The sequence below is a fragment of the Helianthus annuus genome, chromosome 10, assembly GCF_002127325.2.
Source record: "Helianthus annuus cultivar XRQ/B chromosome 10, HanXRQr2.0-SUNRISE, whole genome shotgun sequence".
NCBI classification, from domain to species: domain Eukaryota; kingdom Viridiplantae; phylum Streptophyta; class Magnoliopsida; order Asterales; family Asteraceae; genus Helianthus; species Helianthus annuus.
Window position 1 is genome coordinate 180154001 of NC_035442.2, and position 22176 is coordinate 180176176.

General features: G+C 33.6%; 1 protein-coding gene across 1 annotated transcript; it reads left to right on the plus strand.

Moving 5' to 3' along the window:
* Positions 1-17210: 17210 nt before the first annotated feature.
* LOC110886951 lies at positions 17211-18083 on the plus strand. Its single transcript, XM_022134839.2, has 2 exons — positions 17211-17746; positions 17975-18083. Exons 1-2 carry the CDS (start codon positions 17246-17248, stop codon positions 17993-17995), a joined length of 522 nt encoding a protein of 173 aa, XP_021990531.1. The 5' UTR covers positions 17211-17245; the 3' UTR covers positions 17996-18083.
* The last annotated feature ends 4093 nt before the right edge of the window (positions 18084-22176 follow it).

Here is a 22176-nt window from a genome sequence, read left to right on the forward strand (position 1 = left end):
GTTTTCTTCTAATAGAGTATTTGGTACTCGCTTGGGCTCCTTAGATTAAATTAGCGTCATTCGTTCCACTTGGTTGGTTGCGAAGCTAAAATACATTAAAAAATATACAATTAATAATAAGGTAAAAAAATAATGTTATAAATTTTACATTTTATAAATAAAATGCAACAAAATAATACACCTTTTGCATGTAGCATACATTGAATCGACTAAATTTTTATTATTTATATCCGTCTATTTGCCGTCATTTGATCCATGCCCTGAGTAGTTTGATCATGTAGTTTTCTAAAGCGATATCTCATCTCCAAAATACGTCCTTTTGTTGTTGATTCCAACCCTTTTGTCACTGGAAATATGTAAGTCTTCACCAAGGCAACTTCTTCCTCTTCCGTCTAAGGTACCTTTTTGTTGATGATTCCCGACTCTTTGCCCTGTCCTTCACGAGTAGCTTTCACTTGTAATTCTTCCTCTTCTTGTTTTTCATCTTCCTCATATTCTTCTTCGCAGTCTTTGTTCGAATCGGGATCACGGACCGGGTTACAAAATAGATTGTTTTGGTAGTGGGAGGTAGGCTCGCGACACACGAAACAGTCCACCATTTTATCATGTATGGGGTTTTGGTCGGGTGATAAAGTTTACATATTCGCTTGTGACTTGGGTTGGTATGTTGGGGTTGGAGAAGTGTTGTGGATAAAGTGGATACGGTTGGGTGGGAAACGATTGTGGGAAACAATTAGGTGGGAAATGGTCGTGTGGGTATTAGTTCGTATTGTAAATGAAACCTATCCGGTTTGCCTAGATTAGCACGATCCATGGCCTAGTTTTTTTTCTTTGTAATGGACGTTAATTTCTTTTTTGCTTGAGCCCGCCATCGAGTTTTTTGGTTGAAAATTGGGTGCTATAATGCTATAATGTGTATTTTTCAGATATGAAACATGTATAAAATGGGTAAAGGTTGGATGTATATATAAGGTGAGAATATATACATATATATATATATATTAAAAAAGTTACCCCTCCCAAACGGATATATATTCGTTCTGGAGGATCGTTGTTGAACCCGAAACGAGTCGATCAGAGGTGTTCTACTCAACATGAAAGGCGGAAACAGACATGATGAGTTGATTTCAGCTAGATATACACTTTAACTGTAGTTTATATTAATCTGAAACAGTTTTACAGCAAGACAACACTTCGACAGAGCTTCGCCGTCGGAAAATCTCTAAGTAAATTCGTTACAAATGACACGAAATCACTACTATTTATAGGCTACATAATTCCGCATGAAACATGCTTCACACGGAATCAGACACAAACGAAATTACATGCTCACACGGAATTACCTTGTAATTCCGTGCGGAATTACATTGACATCTTCAAGCGAAATTAGGCTGTTCATGCAGAATTAACTTTCTTATCATTTTCTTGAACTCTGTGCCATGAACAATGCAAGAATCGATACAAGACGAAGTCGACAGACATATGCACCAACAGACTCCCCCTCGGATGTTGACGAGTCTTAAGTGTCGAGTCTTCAACGTCTTCAGTCTTTATCAGTCTGTCTGCTCTCATTTCCTTCATCACCAACACACTCTCCTCGAACAAATCTTTTTCTCGGATGTCTTCAGACTCCCCCTTTCGATTTGCTGGGATCGAGCCTGGCTTTCATAGGATCAAAATCGAGACCTGGCTCCTGCATATCCTCTACCACACAATAAATTTCACAAATTTAACAATTTAAAATACAGACTCCCCTTTAAAATTAACCAGAATTTCTGATGAACCATTTTAAAAACTTCTGATCACCACTAGTAAGCAAAAATATACAAACTCCCCCTCAAAATGATCATCATGTTTAGCACTTGGAATTTTGAAAATCAGCTCTTCAACACCAGTTGTCGAAAATCTTTTTGAATTTTTCAAAAGTTTATGCTAAAACACACTGAAAATCTTTTTGGATTTTTGTATTTAAAGAAATGCAGTAAAGAAATGTTTACAGACAATCTTTTTGTGAGTTTGTGTAAGAGGATCATATCAGTTTATGAGACAAATCACCAACACCGTTAAGCTTTAGACATTTTAAGTTCTAAACTATTCACCTAGATTGTTAGTATGCTGGTCCACTTAAATTTTCACACAAAGTTCAACGGTTTCGAGATACGAGATTAATGATTTAAGCACTTAAACTTATTCGTGTGTCCCACCACTTGAATATACTCCCGTATCCAGATTGCTATATTCAGTCTTACAGGTGAATGTACATTAGTAATATCTGTAAATGGGTAAATGCGAAACCGTGAGAGCTCAGGTCGGAACTTCCGTTCAGCAGAGAGATGACGGTTCGACTTTCAGTGTGTCCCGTTTGGGGATCTTTTCTTCAACTGCCATTGATACATATCTTTCGATAATTCTCAATTTTTTAGCAGAGGGTTGGCTTTAAGATTAAAGCTTTTGCAAAGTATTATACGAGGACTAGGCTATTGCTCCCGCAAAATCAGAAGTCCTGGTATAATACCCCAGATATTACCACGCACAAAGACCTAGTATGTCAGAAACAGAAAATCTTTCAAACAAGATTTCGGGGGTTACCCATATATCCAAGAAATGTTCCCCACAAAATAAGTAAGTTTGAAATTTAGATTTATATCCCAAACACAATCTACTAAATGTGTAAAAACCTACTGACACATCATCAGTGAGATCATTTATAACTTTTAAAACATTTCATATCTTTAGCGTGTTGTGATAGTCCACTGATGTACTATCATTTCCTCTTTTCACAACAAAACTCGTTTTTGATTTTATCATGTTTTTGGATTTTTCAAATTTGATTTTTCAAATTTTCTAATGTTTTTGGATTTTCTGAAATTTCTTACTCCCCCTAAAATTCAAAAACATTTAAAGAAACTTGACAACAAACTGTACAATAAAGTGACAACTGTTGTGAATTGCTTCAATTCTCAATCCTCTTTGCATCAACAATCAGAACTCCCCCTCTCAACAAACTATTTTCTCATTATGATTTCAAAACACTTAAGTTTGTTTTAATCAAAATGATTTTTCCGGAAAATAAGTTTTGTTGATTTTATAAACCATATGTAGGAAAGGGGTTTATCATATTGTTCTTTTTTAACCACTTGTAAGAATAACCATCACCCACTTGTATGAAAGATAAATCAAGTACAATTTAATGTCCCTGATTAATCTTGAAGATTAAGTACCAATTGTAAGAAAAATTTCACGAATGTGAATTTCTCAAGAAAAATGCTAATACCTACTCCTCACTTACCAACCTGGGAGTTCCGGCAATTCCACAACCAGTAAAACACTTTAACAATTTTAAGATTCTTTCACAAATTTTTTTTATCAAGAATGATGCCGATTCCTGCTCCACGATTACAAACTTGGGAGCTCCGGCAAGTCAGGTTTTTCAAACAAAAAATATGGACACCCAAGCCTGACCTTCCTTGGCTGTAACCAACTCATCTGCAGTTGGGTTGTAAGTTGCTTTCTTTGTTTCATAGAATTCTTTTACCCCTTTTGCCTTTCCCTCGACCATCTTTCCAAAAATCTTTTTTCACATTTCCATTAAACACTTTCTCAACATCAAATTCTTTATTCTCAGAATAGAATTGATTTGAGATTTCAACCTTCCCAACTCTTGACTTAAAATTCTTAGCCTTCAATGGTGGAAAATGAACATCATCCACTGGAGGTACTGAGTTTTCTTCTTTAACCTCAACTTGTGGCTCATCTGACTTTGTGGAATCAGATTCATCGCCGAATTTCTCAGAAAACTTTTTAACAGTCCACATTTGGTTGTCTTTTGCTCTCTTTTTGTAAAAAAATTTCTTTGAACATTCACCAACTTCATAAGTTGAATTTTCAAAAATTTTGAATTTTTCAGTTGGTGGTTCATTTTTCTCAACAACTTTTTCTTTGAGCTTTTTAGAGACTTCCTGTTTTGTCTTTGTAGCTTGAGAGCAGTTCCATGCAATGTGACCAACTTCATTGCATTTGTAACAAGTTCTTGTCTCCTTTCTATGAAAAACTCCAGTCCCCATTCTCTCTTGCTTCTGGATAATGAATTCTCTGTTTGATTGTTTCCAGAATGAGCTTTTTGATTCCTCTTCCGAGTTTGTTCCTGCAACAAATTTTGTTTTTGGTTTATAAATTTCTTCATGTTTATAATTTTCAGGTGGAATAAAATCTAAACCTTTCTTTTTGAAATTGCCGTTATGGTTTGGTTTCTTTTGAGAACCAGAACCAGAACTGTAACCTTTTTTCTTGTTTAACCGTTGTTGAACTCTTGAAGTGTACTTTTTAGGTTTTACAGTAAGATTTACATCTTTTATTTCAGAAATATTGGTTTCTATTAGTTTGAAAACCTTTTTTATCTTTTCAACTTGAACACTTCTTATTGGAAACTCTTTATCAGAATACAATTTTTCAGAATCATTCAAAGTACATGCAACTTAAAATGTTTCCTCATTCAAATTAGATTTTGATAGCAAAAACTCTTTACTATAAACCCGTTTAACCGACGATTTTGGACTGTTGACTGATGATGATTCCGGACTTTCAGACTCAGACTTTGACTCCAACTCCTCATCTGTATCCAACACCTGATCGACCACCTTTTTTATTAACTCGGACTCATGATCAGTGTCAGATGATGTGAAAGTGACGTCAATGTTTTCTGGTAACTCATCAGTTGTTTCGGATTTTAACTTTATATTGACTGCCTTATTGACTTGCACCTCATTCGGTTTTCTAGGAGAATAACCTTCCCAAATTGGTGGCGGACACTTATTATAACTAATGCTCTGTTTCTTACCAGTATCCTTCTTCTTTGGCTTCTCTTCATTTTGAAATGCTTCAAAACCGGCAACAGTTGGATAAATTCGGTCAATGAGATAATCAGAACTAGAATAACTTTGCAACAGTCTTCTAATTCTTTCATTTTCAATTTTCTCAGTCTCCAACTCTTGTTTCAGCTTGGCACATTCCTCAATGTAATGATTTATGGCCTTTTGCTTCGACATCATCGCAGCATTCATCATGGTCAATGCATCTTCTCTTTCAGAATTTGTCTTTTAAAGACCAGTTACTGTTCTATTTAGCACATCATATGACTCTTTCATATAATTGAGATTGAACACTAATTGTTCTTTCATCTTCTCAAACTCAGCCAACTTTTCATCTTTTGCTGCACATTCCTTGCAAGATTCTAAACACTTTAAGCAAGGCTTGATGACTTCCACAATCTTTTCTACTTCAATGATCTTCTCAGCTTCAACCACTTTTTCAGATTCAATCACCTTTTCTGTTTCAACAATCTCCTCAGCAACAATTTTAACCTCTTCATTTTGAACAGTCTCTTCTTTCTGAGCAACACTTTCAGACTTCTTTTTCTTTTGTTCTTTTGCTGCTCGTCTCTCCTTTAGTTTCTCCAAGCGATATGCAAAATAAAATTGAAAACTTTCAGGAGATAAATGAGTTTTTGCAACAATGATATGCCTTTCTTCCTCATCATCACCACTGTCATCAGTTGGTGATTGATCAAAATCTATTGTCTTTTCAGAACTATCATCTGAAGATCCAGAATCAGATGGTGTTTGATCAAAAACAGTTGCTCTTTCTGAACTTTCATCTGATGAAACAGACTCTTCTTCTTCGCTCGACATATTAACACCAACCACTTTCATCCATTATGTAAACAAATCTGGTTCTTTTACGATTTTAGCAATGAAAGCTTTAAACTCCCCATTCTCATCCACAAACCTATCCCAGCTAAATCCTTCTGGTAACTTTTCATCATCTTGATTGATTAGGCATGCTTTGTTGTCGGTTGAAATGTATTTATCCCAGCTGAAATTTTCTTGATTCACCAAACATGCTCTCTTTGAAGAATCTTCTATTACTTTTCTACCATGAGCCACTTGTGGTTCTTGTTTTTGTTGACCGACTTGTTGATATATGGCTTTCCGATAGTAATCATCTTTTCCGAATGGATTCTTTGCTTCATTTGCTTCTCGATTTTTGCATTCCCTCTTGAAATGACTTTCTCCCTGCATCGAAAACAAGTAACTTTAGATTTATCAAAACCTAAAGTAGAAACATATGCATCCAGAAAATCATTTCTTCCTGTAATCATTTTAAATTTTTCAGCTTTTCTCAAGACACTAGCTAGACACCATTTGACGTCCATGAGCTCCATTTCTTCAGCATCTATCTGATCGTAATCCTCTTTTGTTAGCATAGGATTCCCGATCCTCCCTGCAACCAAACCTTCATAGGATTGTAGCACAGTCGCAAGTAATGACATGTGATCTTTTGCAATTTCTTCATAAAAACTTTGACCCTCTGGAAGATTCAAAGCAATGTTGCACTGTATCACACAACCATTTCCACTTTTTGAAGTATGAGAATGAAAACTTGAAGTTGAACTCTTTGGATTAACACTCGGATATGAAGAAAATCCACTGCTGTTGTTTGGACTTTGATCAACATTTCCTAATGAGTTTCCAGCACTAAAAGCAGTTTGAATTTTTGGACTCATTTCAGCCTCTTGAACACTGCCTTTGTAATACATTTTCACATCTTGTTGACCACTCGGATTATTCATCCTTGCAATCTTTTGTTGTTCAAGATCTTGACCCTCAATCTTTTCGATGAACCGAGAAATCGTCAAACCATCATATTCTCCGGTGTTCTTTAAAATCATCAAAAATGTACCCCATTCTTTCTGAGGCAAAGCGTCAGCTAGTTTGTCGACCCATTCCTCTCGTTCTTTGGTTATGCTTAACAAAGATATAGAACACACTAAATGGCAATATCTTTCAATCAATTTCTTTGTATCTTCCCCTGGCAAACTTGTGAAAAGATCAAATTCTTTCTTGAGCAGTGCCTTTTTACTCTTTATCATCTTCTCACTTCCCTCAAATTTGATTTTAAGAGCATCCCAAATTGATTTTGAAGTTTTATCATGTTGAAGCAATACAAAGATGTCTTCTTTAATAGCTTGTTGAAGTAGACTGATCATCATCTTTTCAGCTTTGTACATTTCTCGTTCTTTGTCATTGAATTCAGAGATTGTTTTTTCAACTTGCAGTTCACTACGTGGTAGAACATACTTTTTCAAAATACACTCCCAAGATCTCAAATGATTAGCTTGAACCCAGTTTTCAAACCGATCTTTCCAACCGTAATACTCCTCAATGCTCATTAGCTTTGGGGGTTTTTGCGTAGTTCCAGTCTCATTTTCCAAATTCATGTTTTGAGCAATGGTAGCCGGAGTAGTCGGGGATGTGGAAAATGCGTTGTAAAATTCTTCACTCATGATTTTGGTAACACGTTTATCAAGACAAAAACTTTTCAAGCGAAATCAGTGCCTCAAACGGAATTACTCCAAGCGAGATTAGCCAATCAAACGGAATTAACCTGCACACAACTTCAAACGAGATTAAGGTTTAAGCGAAATTAGACTATTCAAACGAAATTACCTAATCTCGTTTGAATTGAACAGAGTTTCAAACGGAATTACTAATTCCATGCGGAATTAGTTTCAGTTTCAAGCGAAATTAATTTCACACCTTAATTCCGTGCGGAATTAAGTAGCATTCACAAACGAAAGTAGTTTCTGATTGTAATTTCAAGCGGAATTAAGGTTCAATTTCAAGCGGAATTAAGATGATGTCAGCAAATTTGAAACGGAATTACTTGTTTTATCAGTTTTCAATTGAATTAAGGTCCAAGTTTCTCAAGGCTTTGTTAAAACATAATTCCAATTACGATGTGTGAAATTCAAATCATTTTGACCGTTAGAACTTGTTCAATTGAGAAAAGAAGGTGTAGAAGTAAGAAATCAATGTGACAACTCGAATTTTCACGATTTCTATCTTCGCACTTATTACACGTTAATTGGTCGGATTGATTATTTGTTTGGATTGTAATTTATAATCATTGAAGTGCAATATAAGTGTTATGATTATATTTATTTCTAGTGTGCATATATGTGTGTATGATAATAACATATGTGTGGATGTTAATAAAATAATTGTTTAGTGTTTTGGCATGTTTGAATCAAGATGCTAGAACCCTTCGAAAACCCTCACCAACGAAATCCCTCACTCATGAAAACACTTTGAGTGTTTTCGTTCAGCATGGACTCAGTGAAATCAGCATGGGCTTCGGCCCAGTATCAATCAAATGCGGGACTTGTTTTATTTAGTATACGAATTCGGTAACGAAAAACCCTAAGTCACGTTATCTCTCTCTTTCTCTCGCTACCCTTGGAACCCGACGGCAAGTTTAAGATCTCGAAACCTCTTGTATCGAATCGACTAGTTATTCATCTTGCTGGTTAGTAATCAACTGTGACTAGAATCTGTTCGGTTTCATCATGTTTATGTGCATCGTTATTTGATTAAATGTGTTAACTGTGGTTGCTTTATGAACGAAAGGAATCATGATTGATATATATGTTGTTACGTTACTGTGTGGCATGTTGGATGAGTTGGTAAACAGTGTGTGTCTGTTAATGTAAGATGTACGGATTGAATTGTGATCTTGGCTTAATAATGAATTGCTAGATTATGTATTACATATCAGGAATTTATTATATGGATCCATCGATAGGTAATCATGCGACTGTAAGTGATATTTAGGGTTCCTGGGAAAACTTGTAACTGTTAGGAATGATGACCTGATAACCGACGGAAACCAAACCCCCACGAAATCCCTGATTCTCAACGAAAACACAAAAGGGTTTTCGGCCCAATGTTGTTTCCGGTCAAGTAATGTTTTCGGCCCAATGTGGTTTTCGGCTGTAAGAGTATTCGGCCCAGCAAGTGTTTTCGCCCAAAAGAGTTTTCGACCCAAAACTGATTTCGGCCCAAGTGTTTTCAACTATAAATGTTTTCGGCCTAGATGTGTTTTCGGACCAATGTTGGTTTTCGGCCCAAGGTGATTTCATCACCCAAGGGTTTTCGGCTATTGAACTGTAACTCATATGTAATCTGTTATTTTATTAACTCGGTTAGTCAAAAATTTGTTAAGTATTAACTTTGTTATGTCAGCGAACTCAGTTAGTTATTGGTTCTGTTAGTTGTCAACATTGTTAAGTAGGTACACCCCCATTAAGCTGTGAAGTGGTTAACTTTATTTGTTTGATAACAGTGTTACTTAACTAGCACAGATAGGTTATTATTCACGTATGTATGATAATACTGTTAAGTGGTTAACCTTCTCATGTATATTAATGAATACACATGTTAGATCAAACTTGAGAAACATTTATGTAAAGCTGGAAATTGCATGAACTTGATTAACCGCTTATGTGACATAAGATGTGAACTGCCGAACACACTCTGTGATACTGATTGAACGTGAAACTTTACGAACATGTACTGACTGAACATACGTGCATAATATAGGACTTGACTGATAAATTGTGAGCACTTAACTTTAGCATACCGAGCAAACCAAGGTGAGTTCACACTCTTACCAAGGCATGGGATTCCCGGGGTGTTGGGAATGGGATTGAAAGGTTGATTAGATACACTATTGACACTATGACTAGACTACCACATTACTATCCTCGGATGTGAAGGATACTTATACTGATCACTATCCTCGGATGTGAAGGATACTTATACTGATCACTATCCTCGGTTGTGAAGGATACCTATAGTTACGAGTAGTCTAGTGGTTATACAACGTGGAACACCACCACCAATAACGTGGAACACCACCACCAATAACGTGGAACACCACCACCAATAACGTGGAACACCACCACCAATAGAACATACAAACGGCCCAGTAGAGCCACCTGTTACAAACGAACTTACTATTACGCATTTACTTTCTGTGAACTCGCTCAACTAGTTTGTTGATCATTCTGTTACATGCCTTGCAGATCGTTAGGTACTTGGAGCTTGTACTGGAGAAGCGGGTCGTTGTGGACAAGGATCGTGGCTTTTCTGTTGAACTATTATGACACTTAAAATTGTTAACTACTACTGGATTATTTACTATGCTTCCGCTACATTTTGAAACTATGGTTTTGTCTGAACACCTTTCGTGTTGAATGGATGGTTTACTTTTATTTTACTTGATATTAATTGCATGTTCAATATGATTGGTGGCTTGATCCTGGTCAGTCACGCTCCCAAGCGGTGATACTCCGCGTGTGGATTTTGGGGGTGTGACAGATTGGTATCAGAGCCACCAATCATATTGAACATGCAATTAATATCAAGTAAAATAAAAGTAAACCATCCATTCAACACGAAAGGTGTTCAGACAAAACCATAGTTTCAAAATGTAGCGGAAGCATAGTAAATAATCCAGTAGTAGTTAACAATTTTAAGTGTCATAATAGTTCAACAGAAAAGCCACGATCCTTGTCCACAACGACCCGCTTCTCCAGTACAAGCTCCAAGTACCTAACGATCTGCAAGGCATGTAACAGAATGCAAGACTCGATACAAGACGAAGTCGACAGACGTATGCACCAACACGTTCAACGACTTTATTCTTAAAACAAAACCCACCATCACAACGAAACTTTCACCCTTTCCATTCCCATCATGCGTGATACACCCCTTGCAGCTGTGTATCACACCATCACACACCACTATCACGTACCACCCCGTGTACACTGAAAATGGAAGTTGTTTGCATACTTCACGTGTAAATATAATAAAACCCATTTGTAGATATTCATATGGGTGTAAACTGGACGAGTTGAGTTATGTGGGTTGAGTTCATGTTCAACCCATTTAACTCAAGAGAGTTTGACCTCGACTCGTTTCGAGTTTTAGCTTTGAGGCTAAAGGTTGATTCGTTTGTAGTTTTTCAAGCTTGAGTTTAACTCGACTCTTTCATTACTTATTAACTATTAAATTATTTTATTTATATGCATATATATTATATACACCATAATATATGTGTTTAATTAATTTTATCAACATTTTTGCATAATAGCTATTATGTAAATAAATCTATATCTATACTATATAACAAAAGAAATCATTTGGGGGAGACTTGTCATCATATTAGGCCATGTCTTATAGATAATTATTATTTTAGTTTAATCTATTTTAATTAATTATAGATAATCCTCCTACTAAATATTATTTAGTTTAATATCTTATGGATAATTATTATTTAATTTAATCTCCTTCTCATTTATAATATTATTTATTTGAATTAATTATTACTTTTATATTTATCTATTTACTTTAAATTCAAACCTGGTTATCCAATTTGATCTTAACTATATATTTGAACGTTTTGTTTAGTTTGGTATCAAAAAGATTTTACGAAAGTTAAAATAAAATAAACTAATATTATTTATCATTTATACATTTACGGAGTTTTAAATAAAGGGTTAAATTTATTGAGACTTCGTTAACAAATTTTGCTACAATAGAGGTCTAATTCTATATAATAAATGAATTTTATTAATTTTCTCGCCTCACTTCCAAACCTATCTTATACTAATTAAATAAATAAATGAATAATGAGCTAATATTAAATTTTATCCTACTTTAAATTTCGAATACCATTCTTCTATTTTTCTAATAAAATACTATCCAAAATTTTAAATTGTTAATTTAAAATATTTTTAAATAAAACAAATTTTTTATCACGAAAACCAAACTTTGTATTAATATATTAAATATTTTTATTTTCACTATACAAAATTACATTTACTAACTTTTTTTTATTATTTGGTATATAAAATTACATTTATTCAACCCGTGTAATAAATAAAGTTTTTTAAAGATGTATTATTTTATTATTTGGTAAACAATATTACATTTATTCAACCCATGTAATACATGTGGTTTTAAATATATAACTTTTTTATTTGGTATATAAAATTACATTGATTCAACCTGTGCAATATGGTTCTTATAGATATAGCTTTTTATTATTTAATATATAAAATGATATTCAACCCGTGCAATAAACGAGATTTTTAAAGGTATATTGTTTTATTATTTAGTATATAAAATTTATTTATTCAACCCGTGTAATACACGAGGTTATAACTTAGTACAAATATATATCTCTTAATTAATATAACGTCTATTTATTTTTTTATTTTCATATTTTTATTAAATTTCTTATTTAAAATAAAATCTACTTGTTACACCAGTATTTTTTTAAATAGATTTTTTAAATAAAATCTACTAGCTATATACTTTTATACATAACTTCCGTTTTACCCTCTGTGGTTTGGTCACTTTAACGGTTTTGCCCCAAACTTTTAAAAATAGTCATTTTCCTCCAATAGTTTGCTATGATTTTTCCATTTTGCTCCCCGCGAGGAGCAAAATGGAAAAACAGACAATTTGGATGGAGTTAGAGCCGGGAGCAAAATGGAAAAACCATAGCAAACTATTGGAGGAAAATAACTATTTTTAAAGGTTTGGGGCAAAACCGTTAAAGTGACCAAACCACAGGGAACAAAATGGAAGTTTACTCTATATTTAAATAATCAAATGATTAGATAATCACCCATATTTTCTTTAAATATATTTACTAAAATTACTATAATATATAACTAGGTTAGAACCTCGCGTATTACATGGGTTGAATAAATGTAATTTTATATATTAAATAATAAAAACTTATATCTTTATGAACTTTGTATATTGTACGGGTTAAATAAATGTAATTTTATATATCAAATAATAAAAAAGTTATATCTTTAAAAACCATGTGTATTAGACAGATTAAATAAATGTAATTTTGTATACTAAATACTAAAAACGTCGTATCTTTAAAAAAAACCCGTGTATAATCGGGTTGAATAAATCTACCAAATAATAAAAAATTACATCCTTAAAAACCTCGTATATTACACGTGTTGAATAGTTATAAAAAAGAGTTATATCTTTATAACCATGTGTATTACACAAATTAAATACATGTATTTTTGTATATTAAATACTAAAAACGCCGTATCTTTAAAAAACTCGTGTATAGTCGGGTTGAAAAATCTATCGAATAATAAAAAATTATATCCTAAATAAATGTAATTTTGTATATTAAATACTAAAAACGTCGTATCTTTAGAAAAAAATCCGTGTATAGTCGGGTTGAAAAATCTACCAAATATTAAAAAATTATATCCTTAAAAACCTCGTGTTTTACTCGAGTTGAATAAACATAATTTTGTATACCAAATAATAAAAAAAAAGTTATGTTTTTAAATAATTAGGATAACATTTAATATTAATTTATTATTTATATATTTAATATAAGATAAGTAGATAAGAGGGGTATTTGTTTTAAAAATATATTAAATTAACAATTTAGATTTGAGGATAATATTTTATTAAAGTATGATAAGATTTAATATTAATTTATTATTTATTTATTTAGATAAATATAAATTTGAGGATAACTTCAATGAATGACACGTGTTCAAAAGTTGGTTTTCTTTTATTATAGTAGTTAGATTATATTAGATTAGATGTTTAGATAATTAATATGTGTAAACAAGTAATACTAAAATAAAAGTGAACTGGAGATTTTTAAAAATTATAAATAGAAACAATATTATCAACAGATTTCCCCACCTCAGATGTGCTCCATTGCATCTCACAACTTGGATAACACCTTTTTGGGCTCTGATTGTGTGAAAAAGTCTCCACATTTTCTTGTTTTTCCAACATTAGAAAGCGAAACTCTCGATAATTTTTTAACAAATTTGTAAATTGGCTAATTGGGTGTCTTTAATTTGGGTAAAGTTTGCTGCTTTTTGTCTTGGTTTCTTGAAATATGATGAACAAAGTGGAGTTTGTTTGTGGGTATTTTTTGTTCAAAGATCTGATCATATAGGCATATTGGGGGGCTTTCATTTTGGGTAAATCTTAATTTGAAAACTGTTGTTTCAGCTTAAGGTTAAACGTGCCGGGACAAAAATACTCGTTAAATACATTTAGAAGATAAATTAATAAAAGTTTAAAATTATATATTTTTTGTATTGTTTAATTAAAAGTGAGTTGCACATAAACTCGAATTGCACATAACCAAGTTTTGTTTGTTTAATTAAAATACTAAAAAAATATATAAAATATCTATCTCTCATCGAGTTGCATAGTAATCAAACATTCAAACCCTTCATCTTTAACCATTTGTGAAGGTGGAGATCACCACTGGCAATTCCGTTGCAAAACCTGCCGCTAATGTTTTCGGCGATTAAATACAACAAAACAATGGATGAAAACAGGAGGTTTACCGTCGAAAACCAGAGCTGTGCAAGAAAAAAATCAAACAAGATCGAACCGGATCTGCGCAAGAACCACAAACTAGGATAATAAACTATTTATTTGTTTAACAGCAATGACTATTAGGGGTGTAAACAAGCCCAGAGGCTCGAGAGCTACTCGTGATCGGTTCGGTTAATAGCTCGAACGAGCCGAGACTTAACGAGCCCGAGCTCGAGCCTGAAATAGAGCTCGTTTTGTTATCGGGCCCGAGCTCGAGTCTGAAATACAAAGCTTGTTTAGGCTCGCGAGCCTAAACGAGCCCATACAAAGTTTTAATTTTTTTTATATATATTATATTAATAATGATGATAACAATGATGAGCCAAGCTATAGCCGAGCTTTGGCTCATTTAAGTGATGTTGAAGTGAGCGCGAGCCGAGCTTTTATCTCGTTTAAGGTTGTTCGCAAAATAGTTTGATCCGAGTCGAGCCGAGCTTTGGGTTTTATTCGCGAGCCGAGCTCGAGCTCGAGCTTCATATAAACCTAACGAGCCGAGCTCGAGCCTGGTCGAGCTCGGGCTCGGCCCGGCTCGTTTACACCCCTAATGACTATGTTATTAATCAAACAATTAATTAAACTCTTGTTCCTAGGAAAATAAATGCATGTGCCCAATTATTATTTTTTTTTTAATTAGAAAAATAAATTAATACTAATGGGGTGATGGTCCATTAATAAAGACAAAAAAATTTTAAACACATTAGGAAAGGGAGGTCTTGGGTTCAAGTCCCACAAACGAAATAAAATAAATTTAACGTTAAAAAAATAGATTAATTATGAACCCCATATATACCTAAACCCTCCACTCCCCGTCGTCTTCTACCCTTTCGTGTTCCACGTGTAATTTTTTTCTTCAGTTTTAATGGAACCATACTTGTGGTCTTTCAAGGAAAATAAAAGCATGTACCAAGTTATTATTTTTTAATTAAAAAATAATTATTTATTTATGAAAAGATTCCAGGGTTTTAACTAGGGCTGGTATATCGAGTCAACCTGATCTGTTAAGACACGAACACGAAATATGTAAACACGAACACGGCACGAAATCTTATCGTGTCAAATTTTCCAAACATGAACACGAACCTGTTAATAAACAGGTTACATGAAATGACTTGTTAAGATATTATATGACCTGTTTAAGCCCCAAACACGACCTATTAATACACGAACACGGCCTGTTAAGACACGACACAGCATGTTATTCCATATTTGAAATTAACGATTAAGGAACATGCTTAGTGAAAATTTAGTCGCCAAAGGTTCACAAAAGTCATAAAACATGCATAAACACATAATGTCTTAACAAGCTTAAAACGAAATCCATAAAAGTCTAATCATAACATCCAAATAGTTTCTAACATTCAAGTTCCAATGTGTCTTTCTTTCTCAAGATCTTCAATTCCAAACAATCAAACCTATACACAAATAATTATAGTCGTATTAGGCATGGACAATTTGACATAAACTCATTCATATAGGTTTATCAAGCAACATTTATAGAAACATTTGAAGTGGGTACCTTAGAATGTTCTCTGATTGTTAACATGCAACACTACTTGAAGCATTTGGAGTGGATACCTTAGGATTGTTCACATAATTTGAAGCATCTGATTCACGGCTAATGTCAAGCGACATTATATCTTCTGTGAGCTCATCTACACTAACTTGGTTTGAACCTACAAAGTACAAACAAATATACATAATAACATTTATAGAAAACTATGCAAAAAGACATAGTAAAATCAAGAGAAAAGACATTTACAGTAATCTCCAAATAACCAATCTTTTGTGCATATGAGAGCCTCAACGGTATCTTTGCTAAATGAACTTCGATGTTCATTAAGTACTCTTCCACTTGCACTGAATGTAGACTCCGATGCGACAGTAGATACCAGAATGGTCAAAAAGTCTCTTGCCATTCTCGCAAGTGCGAGATATCTAAACTCATTGGCTTTCCAAGAAGCCAACACATCAAGTTCGAAGCTTCTGTCAACCCTTGACTCCTCCAAACACATTTGCAATTCTGATTTTTTGTTAATTGTAAAATCTTTACTTTGAAATTGATCAAAATCCTAAAAAAAACATTAGGAAATTAGTTAGTCAATAATTAAACACAATATATATATATATATATATATATATCACCTCAAGTCTTGCTCTCATTCCATAGGCATGTGTAGAATTATCCATTGTATCCTCAACCTCTTTGCTTGCATTTGAAGCACGTGTTGGATCATCCCTTCTATCATCACCGGCCACATTTAACATGTTGACATCTTCATTAAATGTAGAATTCAAAAATTGATCAACATTTGAATATTCGAGGCTCGCCTCTCCATATATTTGTGAATAACTCCAGTCAATAAAATGCAACTTGAATCTATGATCCAACACTACAACTATGGCTAAGGTAAGACTAAAATTTTACCAATATTTTTGAAACTTGGTCATCATCAGTTCTGCCATTTTCTTGATTTACTCATCATTTGAACTCATACCCTCAAACAACGCAAGATAAGCCCAAAAGACGTGTGGATAGTACAAATTTGCAGTCGGATATCCGGTACCCGAAAAAACGTTGGTCACATCATAATATACTCGTAGTAGTTACATATATAATAAGCAATAGATAAGTTAACAATTTTCTATTGTTTATTACGTATGTAACTACTACTACGAGTATATTAATATTAATATCACATATTGGTTAAAAATTCTAGTTTATTTAAAGCATATATTAGAGAACAAAACATATATTAAAAAACGTGATTGTAAATTTATAATACTTATTAAAATTGATTTTTGAAATGGATAAAAAACGTGACTATAAATTTATAATACTTATTAAATTGATTTTTGAAATGGATGGGTGGCTTTTGTTGCCTATATATACTACACTCTCATTTTATCAAGTCCTCACAACTTAACTTAAGAAGCAATATATATATTTAAGCATGGCAACTGCTAATTCTCACATGTCTCTCCTCCTCCTCCTCGCCCTTGTTGCACTCACACCTTCCACCTCAGCCGCATCCCTAAACTTAGACTTAGACTTACACCTACTTCTCCAACTACAAGGATTCCCCCCCGGCCTTATACCTGAACCCGTTGAAGATTACGATATATCCATCGCGAGCATTTTGCCACCCACCTTCAGCTTCACCGTCTACTTTAAGGAACCATGTTACGTAACGTACGTATACCCCAATTACTTCGCCCCGGTGTTTACCGGAAAGATCACCTTAGGTAAAATTTCTGGGATGAGAGGCCATAAGGATAAACTCCCGTCTACGGGCGTATGGACAGATATGTACGGCGTCACAATGGTTGGCACTAAGCTCGTGTTCAAATTTGCGACTGAAACTATAGCGTACGATAGAGCGCTGTTTGAAGAGGTTAAGAATTGCACATATGGTCCTCTTATTCCTGACCAATCTAACGAACTCGTCTCTCAGGTATTACTGTTTGTAGGTTAGAAACTCGTGTATTATTATATATAATAAAGATGATATATAATTCATAAATCTCTAAAGACATCCAAATTACGTATTAAATATAATAATAATAATAATAATAATAATGAAAAATGCAAAGTTAAAGTTAATTAAAATTCAACTATACATGTAAATCCGTTGTTTCAATTATTGTTTTGAAATGGTAGTCTAACTGTATCTTCTCTGCAGCTTCCAATCAGTGCAGAGTAAGTTGGTGATCATGAGATCAACATGGATGTTTTGAGACTTTTGAAGTTGGGAAGTCTGGGGACAATATATTGCTTCTTCAAATGTGTTGTGTATATGAATAAAGTTCAGGTTATGAACCTGTTTCATTTTAAGATTTCGGTTGTGTGTTGTATGAATATAGTAAGTTGTTTGTTTATACTTATCTAAAAGAATTATATAATTACGTCAATGTATTTTAATATGGTAAACGAATTAAATAATACGTATTAGGTTACAAATGACTATACATTTGACCTACAAGCATTACTAAATCAACCAAAATAGCACATTATATTAGAAATCAATCAGTATATAATATTTAATCATAGGAAGGTTTTGTCCATCTACGGTCCCAACAAACAACTATATATGCAATCTAATAAATTTGCATGTGAAAAATGCTATAAAGTTTGTTTATGTCGTTTTTCTTAAATTTTGTCTAAACAGATAACCACTCGTATAACCTTTAAATGCATTATTTATTTTTACACAACAAAACAAAATGATCATTAGGTCCTTTTTTTTTAAATTAATGACATGTCCAAATCTTATAAACCATTCAAGCTTTAACTTTCATTATATCATTATATGTAATGATTTAAGCATCTAATAACTTACTTCAATTGTTTAATTTTCTTCTTATATTAGCTCCTACAAACATCTAGACATATGCGTAAGAAGGGATTTTTCCGTCAATTCTTTAATTTATTGGTTACAATTAAGGTCAAGACAACATTATAGATAATAGAAAGTTCTAAAAGATTGAAAAGGCAAAAAATAATCACATCCAAATGGAAAATACACCACCAACCCCCCAACCCGGTCCCCTTATTTAGTTCCATCAATAGTAAAAAAAAAAATTAAAAATTTTATTATCTTTAGTTTGAGTATGACGTTGTTTTATATTTAAAAAAAACATTTCGTTAAACAAGGACTCCTTGTAATTATACCTAACACAATAATACACTTATCTTTAGTTTAAGTATTAACGTTGTTTTATATTTTTTTAAAAACATTTCATTGATTGACTCCTAGTACAATAATAACTAAACAAGGACTCCTTGTAATTATCCCTAACACAACAAAAAACATATTTATCTATTATATTTGTGTCCAATAATTATCCCTATCTATTGTGCGGTCGGCAACGGTGGTGTTAAGGGGTGGCGGTGAGGGCGGTCGCTGGTGAAGAAAGTGGTCGGTTGCGGCAGTTGTTGACCCGTGGGATTCAGATTCCAATTCCATTGAATTCTTATGAATTTGTGCCAACCACAAGGTTTATATCTTATCTATCTATCCTCACCTATTGGAAGAATTCTTTTGACCAATCCTGACCCTTAAACAAATGTAAGTTGTATCTAAACAATCCATCATTACCTCCTTGAATAATTTTCTTGACCCATCTTGACCCATTTCATTTTAAAATTTACCCATATTGACCCAAAGTAAATAACATGGGCTTGTTTTACCACCCCTATTTGGGAAGTGGCTGCCATCGTTAATTGGTTTGTAAGCGTGAGGACTTTGGAGATTGTATACGTAGGCTACAAAGCCACCCAATGATCCATTTAATTTAATTAATTATAAACACTAATGTAATATTTTGAATATGTGTACACAAGTATTTAACGAAACTCATGCAATGTTGTATCCAACATACAAGACATAAGCACACAATGTGACATTTGAGATAAAATATATAATTGCCTCTAAAATTAATAATCGAGTAACAGTTAGCATAACATGGCATAATATACATCCATAATAATGATTCATGCAATAAAGTAACAAACTTGACAATTGAATCCTAAGACATAATTTAAAACGACATTTAAAGCTAAAATAAATGATAAACATTGGATTTAACAAATAATTTCTAAAACCCTAGCTAACATGCATAATAATTATCAAGTTCACAACTTTAAGGTTAATTAGCATATTATAAACATATTTCATGTTTACAAGTTTAACGAACGAAGCATCTAAGACTATCTTTTTAAACAAACTACGCATATGTGTTGATTAAATGACATGTGTTAACCAACTCAGGGTGAGCAGAAAACCGAATTAACCAATAAAACCGAACCGAATTAACCAAACCGAACGAGAAAATGAAAATAACCGAAACCGGTATTTTCGGTTCAATAATGGTTATTCATTTTTCAATAACCGAACCGAACAAACAAGCCCAATGTTTATTATTTTTTTATATGTGTCACACCCTCAAATCCCACGTGCGGAGGAGTATCACCGCGAGGCGTGTGACTGCCCAGGATCAAGCCACCAATTACATCAAACATTTAATATAAGTAAAATAAAAACCATCGGCGACATAATTTGTGACATAGCATTCCAGTCTAAAACATAACTAGGTTTAAAGAAGTTCGTCGTGTTGCGGCGAATTTCTTTTGTTATTTAGTCTGTGTTTACATGTGGTTTGAAATAACTACGAGCGTGTTGCGAACAGAACTGCTGACAAGAATAAAAAGAAAATGTAGAAAAAAACACTAAAAGATAACCGAAAGAAAATCAACCAAAAAAGTTGTATGGTAACGATGTTGTTCGTATGAAACACGTGGTCAGAGATGAGCAAATTGTTTTGGGTACCGGTACCAAATTTGCCGAACCAAAAGATCTTAAGTACCAATTCGGTACCGACTTTTGGCGTTCCTGGTACCGGTTCACACCCGTTTTTTACCTTCATATACCGGTACCGCAACCGGTGTTCTGTATCGGTTGGCACCGAGTTCATCCCTACCCCTGAAACTAAAATAAGAAAAAAAAATAAAAGTTGAAGAAAATCAACAAAAAAAAAGTTGTACGATACCGTTGTTCGTATGGTAACCGTGATCAAGGATGAGCAAATGGTACCGGGTAGCAGCACTAAATTTCCCGAACCAAAAGATTTCCAATATCAATTCGGCACCAACTTTTGGCGTTTTCTGTATTAGTGCCGTTTTTTACCTTCACGTACTGATACCGAACAGGACCGTCCCGGTATTTTCGATACCAGTACTGGTTCGATACCGGTTGACACCAAGCTTATCCCAACCCCTGATATCAAAAAAAGGATTAAAGTTTAAAAGTAAAGAAAAAAGCTATTATTATAATAGAGTTAATTACTGTTTTCGACCCTGTGGTTTGTCAAAAATCACTATTTCAGTCCATTAGTTTAAAAATTGCAATTTCAGTCCCTATGGTTTCACTTTCGTAACCATTTCAGTCCACCTTGTAACCATTTCAGTCCCTTTACTAACAGAATAAGTGGATTGAAATGGTTACGAAAGTGAAACCACATAGACTGAAATAGTTTACGAAAGTGAAACCACGGGGACTAAAATCGCAATTTTTAAACTAATGGATTGAAATAGTAATTTTTGACAAACCACAAGGACGAAAACAATAATTAACTCATTATAATATTAAAGTAATAAAAGTATTAAAAAAAACTATAAATTATTATAATATTAAAATCACTATTCATTTCAATTCGTTTAGTAATATATAGTAATATATAGTAATAGTAATAATAATAATATATAGTAATATATAGTAATAATATATAGTAATATATAGTAATAAGTCTTTAAAATAAAGTTCCAAACATAGTTAATAGATAAAGTTCAAGGGTTTAGCGGAAGCATGAAAACATAAATAGTAGACGACCACCACAACGCTCTAAGCGGACTCCAGCACAGCATCTACGGACCTGCAAGCATGCAGTAGTGTGTCAACATAAAGTTGGCGAGTTCACGGTTTTCAAAAAGGTTTTCACGTTATCCAAAAACATTTGTTTTATGAGTTACCATGTTATCAGAACATGTTGTGGGAATTCCATCCCATAACGAGCTACTAAACTGTGTAGTACCGAAACTTTGACGTAGTTGTTGTTTGCCCTCTTAGGTCGAAATACAATTGTGCGGCCATTATTTGAAAGCATATGAACAAGTGGTGTGCGACTGTCTAGAAAACATGGGCTTCCCATGTGCGGTCCAGGTGGTTACATATACATATATACAGCCCATGAGGCCCAAAAAAAGGACTAGTGTGCGATTGGATTTATGTGTGCGACCGACCAAAACTTTGTACGAGTAAAAGTGGGGCCAGACCTTCAATTGTGCGACTACGTGGTTGTACGGACATAACACAATTCTTTATCCCTT

What these genes read in the sequence shown, in the direction of transcription:
- LOC110886951 (XM_022134839.2), top strand. Translation starts at nt 17,246, where the DNA reads ATGGCAACTGCTAATTCTCACATGTCTCTCCTCCTCCTCCTCGCCCTT. An exon ending in CTAACGAACTCGTCTCTCAG is followed by an intron (nt 17,747 to 17,974) that starts GTATTACTGTTT and finishes TCTTCTCTGCAG; the next exon opens with CTTCCAATCAGTGCAGAGTA.